The sequence below is a fragment of the Echinops telfairi genome, unplaced genomic scaffold (assembly GCF_000313985.2).
Source record: "Echinops telfairi isolate 266 unplaced genomic scaffold, ASM31398v2 ScPeMD7_9;HRSCAF=40, whole genome shotgun sequence".
In the NCBI taxonomy this organism is placed as follows: Eukaryota; Metazoa; Chordata; class Mammalia; order Afrosoricida; family Tenrecidae; genus Echinops; species Echinops telfairi.
Genome location: NW_022103906.1, coordinates 13,778,105 through 13,787,725, shown reverse-complemented (window position 1 = coordinate 13,787,725; position 9,621 = coordinate 13,778,105). Strand labels below are relative to the sequence as shown.

The window sequence follows — 9,621 nt, the reverse complement described above, 5'->3', positions numbered from 1 at the left end:
GGGCGGCAGAGAGTGTGCTATTGATTTGAGAGAGGATTATTGTTCTCAGGAGTTAGCTGTGGTCAAATCATGGTAACTCCAAACAAAACAGAAAGAAGGTTGCCTGGTCCAGAGCCATCCTCTGGACCCCTGATTTGCTCTTGTGCGCTGTGTCTGGCAGCCAGTGTGTGTGCTGGGTGTCTTCCGATGCCAGCGGCTCGTCTTCCTGTACTGCCTCTGTGAGTGAGCGAACTGCCACTGGCTCATGTGGGAATGATATATGCTTTTCTTCTTTGTCTTAGTCTGGAAGTTTCCCTGGAACTTGTCCAACATGGGTGACCCTGCTGGTATTTGAAATACCACTGGTATCATTTCCAGTGTTATAGCAACATGAAAGCCACAGAGGGGGGGCGCAAATTTCATCTGTTTCTCAGAACCAGTTCTCCATCTGAAAGTAGTGAGCCATGGAGACAGGGGAGGCATGGTGTCCCTAGACTTCTCTCAAGCTCTTTCCAAAGCCCTTCTCCATGACCACTGAGTCAGCTCAGACTCACAGTGACCTTCCAGCAGCACGGAGACAGCACAGGAGGGCCCCTGAGGCTGTAAATCTTTATAGACGCATACTGCCACGCCATTACCTCAGATAAGAGGAACATGTATGAACTATATGTGTGCACGTTGGCGTCTGACCCACATTCACATGCTGCACATGCTGCACTGCCCCCACCCATCATCACCCACCTTCGGCTTTCTTCCCCATCCTGGGACGCAGATGTGCTTTCACTAATCTTGAGACAAGCAGGAGAGAGGTGATGGTAGAGAAAGAGGCCCTAGAGACAGAGGGCGACCTGGGCTTGCCTCCACACCAAGTCTGCCGTGGTCTCCCAGAGTTCTCCCTGCACTCTTGCGTGTGGTGGGTCTCCCCTCCACATATCACCTCTCCTCCAAGTAGCGGCTGATGCTCCTGTATCTATGATGATGGCCTGAAGAGCTCTGGTCATGTATGTAGTGGTTACCCCTTGGATGCAATCTGCAAGGTCAGTGGTTAGAAATGCGAGCCGCTCAGTGGGAGAAAGATCTGCCTTCCTACTACTGTAACCAGTTAGGGTCTCGGAAACCCACAGGGACGGTCCTGCCCTGTCCTATGGGGTCGCTATAAGTCGGCATCAACTCGATGGCAATGAGTATTTTTAGGGGGTTGATGACCTACGAGAACATTTCTGGAAGGACCAGTCAAACTCTCAAGTAAAATAGGTCTAACCTATGGAAGGATGTGATAAAAAGTATCCCAATCAGCCTTTTCCTCAGAGTCTGCCCGAGTACTTGAATTTTCACCAAGCAAAATATATTTAATTTCACAGAGTACCGAAGATAAGTCACAAGGTGCTGCTATAAAAACATAGAAACCTTTACTAAGCAAATACACAAAAAGAAGATCAGAATGTGAAGCTGCTATTCTCTGCACAGCCTCTGTGTGCAGGTCAATACACTTCTGAAGGTGTTTTCTCCAATTCTCTAACCCTCCCCCCAAGGAGTCCTGTGCACTTTGATTTACACCAGGGGTGCTCACACATTTTCAGCATGCAAGCTACTTATAAAATGATCAAGTCAAAAGGATCTACCAACTACAAAAATGCAAAACATATATTTTTTTATTTATTACATTTATTCATAATGCATTGAGAATTCTGTATATGTACAATGTATGTTCATGTACCTTGCATACACAACACAATTAACTATGTACATTTTTTGTCATTACCTGAGTTTACTCTGACGACTTGCACTGAATGGAATGAGCCAGGGATGCATAGTCCAGACAGTAGCTGCTGACAGCCAGCCTCAAGCACACTTCCAAATGATCATCAGTCATGGTGGAACGGTACTTGGACTTAATGACATTTATGGGAAAAAGCTGACTCACATAAATAAGTAGAGCCGAATCATGCAGTCAAGGCGGTAGCACATTTTCTCATGTGTGGGTACTTGCCCTCTGCGAGTAAGTTCCAGAACTGTACATGTGCTCTGGACTTCAGCTGAATGTCGGCTTGCAGTGTCAAAATCTCCCATTCTATGTGAAAGTGATACGATCTACCCACACTACATTTGCGATCAACTAGTAGATCGCTATCCACCTATTGAGCACCCCTGATTTAGAGCATTTGCTCTCGAGTCTACAAACCTGGGCCTGCAGTGCTTAGCAGGAGAACTGGCCGGGGCAGAGGTAGGGCTAGAATGTAGAGACAGTATCCCCGGCAGGGAAAGGCAGCCTGTCCAGACCCCAAAGCATAAATCTGCCCAGGTGTGCCCATTTTTCTGCTCACATCGCTGCTATGGAACCCCCCGCCCCCCAGGGTTTTGCCCAATAACAAAAGACGGCGTCCGACTCCCCAACTCCACCGCTCCCTTCTCTCATCATGCAGAAACCAGAAGGTCTCAGACACCTGCGGGCCCTGCTGAACTGGGAAGCGTTCGATGAAGTGAGGGACGCTCGCCGCAGCATCCTGCTGGACCTCCTCTATGAGAGCATCGTCTTTGCAGTGGGCAAAGGCTTCGCGTGGGTCAAGGTGGTCCAGGTGGCCAAGTTCACTGAGGAACTGCTCCAGGAAGCCAAAGGTAAGGCATGTGTGGTCAGGGCAGGATTCAGCCAGGCTAGCGGGGCACCCAGCACCTGCTGTGGCCCACAGCCCCAGCAGGCCTCTGAGTAGCCAGACCCTTCCGTTCCCTGGCACTTAGGCTCCTAGAATGCTTGAGACCCATATCCCTGTCAAGGCTCTCAGGGCAGCGGGACAATCCTCAAGGCCTCCTCACTAGCCTCCCGGGCTGCAGTTCTTGCACCAGTCCGACCTGCTCACCCAGCAGCCAGGGTGTTTGTGTTTGCTCTGACGTTTGGTTGACTTAAATCAACCATGTCATGCTCTGGCTTACACTGACTCCTCGCTGCACTCCTGGAAAGGTGGCCCAGTTCCCTCATTTTGCTCTGTCTCAGGGGAGCCTGGACAGGTACCAGCTTGCTGACACATGACCTGGTGAGCAGCAGTCAGAGACGTGAATCAAGGGTCTCTCCCTGGGATGGGCTTTCGAGGGAAGGGGCATGCGTGCCTCTCCCCAGTAGCCCCATGACATGAAGGAATATGGGCACGTCAGGCTCCTTCTTGGGTGGTTAGCTGTAGATTCATTCATGAAGCATCCCTTCTGTAACAGCCTCCTGGTAATAATGAACTCCACCAAGAAACTTCCGCAGGTGCTAAAACCAGTGGGTGAGTGCCTGATGTGGGACTGAATGCTTCCATATTTTCAAAGAGCCTCCCTACAGGACACATGATTCCAAAAAGGAAAAGGATCCACTTGCAGGAAAGGAGCCTGGCAAACACCACCTTGCACCTGTGATCTGAATGGAGAGCATCAGGAACGGGACCTGTTGGTAACCATCACGCGCCACCTGCGAGGATGCAGTGAGAGGACCACAGCATCACGCCTGTGATGCTCTGGCAAAGACACCTGGCCCGAATCTAATCGTGAGGGAACATCAAACCGAGGGTTTTTGTGCTACGTTTAAATCACCCTTCTTGGTCTTCAAAAACATTTCCATTATAGAAGCCATGAAAAAACCAAGAAGCTATTTCAAACTGAGAGCGACTCAGGAAGCCTGGCAACCAAACACGACAGGTGACATGGGATCCCCGCTTGGATCCCTGTGTTGCAGAGGGCATTCTGGGGACCGTCTGTGGAACTTGAATCCAATTGGAGGAGCAGACAGACAGCATACCTGACGGTCTCGAGGGGCCACAGTTGGCAGTCAATTGCAAACTTACAAACGGATCGTTAGAACCCCCCAGAGATGCCGTGGAAGATAGGGTGGGAGACTTGCTTTTGTCAAGGTTGCTGCCCGAAATAAAATGCCTTGGAGAGCAGCGCTTCTCGGTACCAGGTAGAGTCCCCCAGTGAAAACGGACATGACAGCAAGGGATTTCGCTCTGCTTGTGACATAGCCTGGTCACTCCCTTGGGTGTACTGGCTGTGTCTCTGTGTTTGTGTGGCTACGAAGGTCCGTGCCGTAGGAAACACGCACTTAAACTATCCCAGGCTGGTGGGGACATCAGGGGAGCAGCTTTTCCTAAGTAGATTGGGAAGAGATCCCTGGTACTATGTTCCCAACTTTTCTGTTTGCTTTCTTTTCTCTTGAACGTGCTTTAAGAATGGAATGCCGCGGGAATTGTGGGAGTTATAACTGACTAAGCAGGCATCGAATCACCTCATGGTTCTTTGGATTGTACTTCTGTTCTTTTCACGAGAGGTCTATAAATGTTAGGTACAAATTTTCTTATCAGAATGTGTGGAAAATTAGAAGCCTTTCCTTGACATGCATTGATATTTTCTTGCATTTATTTTTTTTCTAACATTAGAAGCCCTGTGCTTTCCTGTAAACCTTTTTCATGTAATATCATTTACGCTTTTATTTGTATTATTGTTTATTTTCAGCTTAGTTATTACATAGTTGCTTCTTTGTGAGAATGCCAACAATATGCATGCTTTTATGTTTTTCACCAAAGGAGTGTATTTGGATGAAAGTTAAAGTAATAAAATCTTTCACTGTCAAAAAAATTTTTTTAAATAAGAGGTGGAAACAAAACCATGTAGCGCATTTCTGGTCTTCTTGTGGCCCGCTGCCATGATCTCTAGCCCCACCCTACCCCTGCCTCCCCAGCAGCATGATGCCACTGTAACTTTACAGAAACACATGGCCTCACCTTTCCTCCCCAGAATGACACGTGGGTTTGAACCACTAACCTTTTGGTTAGCAGCCCACCATTTAACCCTTTGTGTCACCAGGGCTCCTTAAGATCTCCAACCCCCCCCCAAAAAAAACCCACCAAACTCTACCTACCATGGAGTTGATGCCAAGTCATAGCTACCCTACAGAATAGGGTAGAACTGCCCTGTGAGTTTCCAAGACTGCCACTCTTGAAGGGGGTAGAAAGCCCCGTCTGTCTCCCATGGACCTTGCAGCTAGTAGGCCAACACATGACCACTATGCTACCAGGCTTCCTCAAAATCTCCAAAGACCTTCCCACACCTCACCGCTTCTCACCACTTCCAAGGCCCCCACACTTTTTAAGCCCCCTCCATCTCATGACTGGCCCACTTCTTTCATTCACCAACCTGCACAGAGATTTTCCAGAAACACAAATAAAATGGCACCACTCCTCCCCTTAGAACCGTGTAGCACTCCTAGCCCTGCTTTGTGCAGGGAGCTCCCCTTGTCTCCTCCCACTTCTCTACCCCCCCCACACACACCCTAGGGGTCTGAGTCTGAAGACAGCAGCAAGACATGGCCTTGCTCTGGGAGGGGTGTCAAAGCTCCTCTCGACATTTCATTCCACCCCAGTCACCTCCTCGGCTCCACCCCGGCCTTCCCGGCATCCCTCTGCATCACGCCTTTCCGCCACTCACAGTAATATCCGGGTACCAAAATGAAGCCTTGCTGTTTCAGCTCTTACGTGGCTTGTGGCCAGAACAAACACTGACAAGCGGGAATAAGAATGTCAGCTCCAAGCAGGTGGGAACTCGGCTGCTTTTAAGTTTACATCAGAGCCTTCCATAGCCGAGCCTTTGAAAACCAGTCAAGTTGAAGCAAACCCGACCTCAAACGGAGGTGATTAAATCGCACTGAGCCTCGCTGGTTACCAGCATACCTGGCCAGGAAAGCACACCTATGTCTCATAGGATGGCAAATCTTCCAGTTGGAAGGAGACTCAGTAGGCAGAAGAATTTAATCCCCCTGGTTTCCAGGAGAAAGGGAGCCCTCCTGGCACAGTGGTTAAGCGTTCAATTGCTAACCTAAAGGAAGGTGATTTGAAACCTACAGCGCTCTTCGGATGAAAGGTGCTGCAGCAGATCTGCTTCTGTTTAGATTACAGCCTTGGAAACCCTGTGGGGCAGTTACACACTGCCTGAGAGGATGCTCTGCGTCAGAACAGACTCCCCAGCAACAGTCTGATTCATTTGCTTGCTTTGGTTTCTTTCCGGCAGCCTCTGGACATGTCAACCAGGGTTTGCGCGACCTCCGTTTGCACTCCACAAGTGTCACGGAGCTCACTCCTTTGTTAAGAATGAACTACTTGGATGTTCTTCCTTACACCTAGTCTATGTCTGCCTGCTTCATCGTCTCTGCATGTGTTCAAAAGCTGTCTTCTGGAACAGAATGATAGCCCCAGAGATCTATGTGATGTCTGTGATTATTATGCCTCACGTTTACACTAGATAGTCCAATGCCTTTTATCACTCTTACATGGTATAGGTTCCATAGACGCTAAACCCACCCTCCCCACACTGGCCCCTTTCTTGCTGCCCTCCTCAGGGGTGTTTGTTTGATTCAGAGCCTACCTGCAGTTTGATGAGTGAAGCAATCAATGGTTTTATCACCTCCTTTGTTCTGGTCATAATACTCCTGTTGATACAGCCTATGGAGGTATTACTTGACCAGCATGTTACAAAGTAACATTGACTCATACTAATCTAATAAGCATGAATACTCCTAACCCTTGTTCCCATCCTGCCTTTGTGCAGTGCTGATATTGAATATGCACGCAGGTCTGTGTGATCTGCCTAGCAATTTCATTTAGTAAATGCCAGCCTATCTTTCCTTCTTCCTAAAATCCTTTAAATCTTGATCCTGAGCCACCCAGCTTACAGGTTCTTCCCCTCACCTTTATCGCACCTGAAAATCTGTCAAGCTGGTTGGTATGAACATTAAGTAGGACCCAGTTCTTGGGTGAGTTCTCCAAGCCTGAAATTTATCTCTCTGGAAACAGAATCCATCAGGAGACGAGGAGCCCCAAAAAAGGTTCAAATCCAAGTTTTTCCTCTTACTGTCTATATGATCTTAGGTCAGTCACATAATTTCCAATCCTCTGATTACACCTTTAAACCAGCTGCTAAGTTGACTCTGACTCATGCCCCACCCCTTGTGTGCCAGTGTAGAACTGTGCTGCATAGGATTTTCAATGGCTGATTTTTCAGAAGCAGATCAGATTTTTCTTCCAAGGCACCTTTGGGTGGACTCAAACAACCAAGCTTCCAAATAGAGTTGAGTGCATTAGCCATTTGCACCACCAAATGAGAAAAGCTAGGGTACATTCTTCCTAGTGGTATTACAAGGATCAAATACAGTTCTCTGTCGAAATCACAGCACTTAGTATATTGTAAGTGCTCGGTAATGGTAGTTATTACTCTGGTGAGCACAGGAGAAAAGACATGGAGACTTTAGAGGGTTCCCTCTGAGTCAGCGTTCGGGTATAACCGGGTGTGGCTGGGTCAATGCCTACGGCGCCTCCCTCAAATCTAGAGTAGGAGCAGACAGTACTTACCCTCATGAAGGGATCACTGAAGATATGGGTGCTATCATTAAGTGGTGAAAAAACCAGATGGTGCCCAGCTGTCAGAAAAAAAATAGTGTCTGGGGCCTTAAAGCTTGCCTCAAAATAAGCAGCCACGTAAGTGAGGTGTCAACTAAGCCCCCACAAAAGTACACCAGCCTGTGTGATATGAGGATTGTAAGTAATAAAATCCAAGATCAGAGGAGGAAGTGGTATGAGAGTTTAAATTCTGAGCAGCCAGTTTGCAGAAAGGTATGGATGACACCAAAAGCCCTGAAAACCATTTGCAGAGTCCCCACAGGGAATAAACCCCACTGGATGCCAGAGGCTATTGACCAAGGATGTAACTAGCCTTGCCCTCAGACAAGATGCATACAAAAGTGAATTAATACAGATATGATTAGGTTAAAGTTTAACATCTTACCATTTGTTTTCCCTTTGAACTATTTTTAATTTGTTCTAGTTTTCATTGTTTTCTGCATTTACATTGAGGTTTTTCTGTGTTTGATTTTGTTTTTGTTGTGCAGGGGCTGGGGAGAGGCATTGTATGTTTTTCCATATATAAAATCCAAGATAGGTATATCTATAGAGACAGAAATTAGATTAATAGTTTCTTAGGGTTGTGGTAGGGAAAGTTAGGGGACAATAGGGAGCTAAGAATGAAGAAAAGTTCTAAAATTGATAGTGGTGATGACTGAGGAATTCTTTAATACATTCAAACCATTGGGTTATATGATACATGAATTATGTGTCAATAAAGCTGTGAAAATAACAAAAGTAGTAATAAATAAAATGTACATTTCAGAACTATGGTGGAGCTGATAAAGCAGAGAGTGGGAGATAAAGAATTACTTTCAACACTGAATTTTCACTCACCTTGAAAGATGATATTTACATTTGATACCAATCCTTCAACAGCCAGAGTGATCTGGAAAAGGAGATGCAGAAAAATGAATTCGTACAGCTTGATATAGACACAGTGTCCTCCCCGAGACCCAGTCAACCCAACACAGGGAAGCTGGGCGCGTTCCAGCCTCAGGAAACAGCTGGTGTCTGCCACTGATAGGATCGATTCTGACGGCGGGAGGAGATGTTACAGTTCTGCAGACATATGCTCTAAGTGTTGGACCCTCATGACCATGGTCAGTCACATAATCAGCAGAGCTCTGAAGGAGGACTTTGGATTTAGGCATCACCCCTTGGTATATTCCAGAAAGAGAGGTGTTCATGGTGTGTCTGTGATGAGTCAGTTAGAAAAGTATCCTCTGGTGTGCATTCTGGAATAATTGAGCATTTGAGTCTTGTGAAGGGTGGTGCAGATATCAGAAAGAAAATTTACCTCAGTGGAAAAGAAATCCACCCTTTCATCAGAAGATTTATAAGTATAATTTTAAAAGTACATTGAAGACTATGTCTTGATTGGTCAAGATACTCTTGAAAATAGAGAAAGCTGGCATAAGATTCTAGCACTTCTTCCTAAAACGATGCATGATGAACTTCAGGAAGGTTTTCAACTGTGCCACAGTTCAAGGGTCAGGAACATTTGAAGAAAATAGCCAGTACATACCAGAGTAGCAGTAAAAATGAAACATACAGATAATGTAGAAGCGGGGCTCCTGCGCCAGTGCTGTTTCCACTGCTGGATGGAGGAATCAGTCATTGCTGAGAGCCCTTTGAGTGTTCATCTGAAAACAGGCCACATTTCTGTCCCCATGGATTTGCAAAAGGTGCATCAGTGTGCTCCATTTGCCATTCCAACGATAAGTGCCATCTGTCATGAATTAGATTAGACATCATTCCCACCAATAAAGAGGAAAAAGAAGCTGAAGCGGATGTCAAATATAGAACCAGAGCTTATAAAAAGACCAGACTAGCTCCCTATGTGAAAGTTTTTGATCGGTTTCCTGGAAAACTGGATAAGTCCAGAAAAGGAGAATTTCTCAAGAAGAATGATTTACAGAAAGATTTGTGAAGATGATAGCTCCCCTAATCTTCTGCCTTCATCCATGTAAGCCACTGACATCAGCTCCTCATTTTCCCCCTCCCTCCCCACTCCCCTCTCCCTCATGAACCCTTGATAATTTATATATTGTTATTCTGTCATATCTTGCACTGTCCAATGTCTCCCTTCACCAAATTTTCTGTTGTCCGTCCCCCAGGGAGGAGGTTATATGTAGATCCTTATAATTGGTTCCCCCTCTCTACCCCACCCTCCCAGTATCACCACTCTCAGCACTGGTCCTGAAGGGATCATCCGTCCTGG

General features: G+C 46.7%; 1 protein-coding gene and 1 pseudogene across 1 annotated transcript in view; both read left to right on the top strand.

The window, feature by feature from the left end:
* Window positions 1-9,621, top strand: part of CUNH8orf74 (chromosome unknown C8orf74 homolog) — a 34,312-nt gene that overhangs the window by 532 nt on the left and 24,159 nt on the right. The window contains exon 2 of the mRNA XM_004707724.2: window positions 2,403-2,595. Coding sequence (XP_004707781.1) covers window positions 2,403-2,595 — 193 coding nt within the window. The remainder of the gene's footprint in view (window positions 1-2,402; window positions 2,596-9,621) is intronic.
* LOC105979048 lies at window positions 7,199-9,330 on the top strand (annotated as a pseudogene).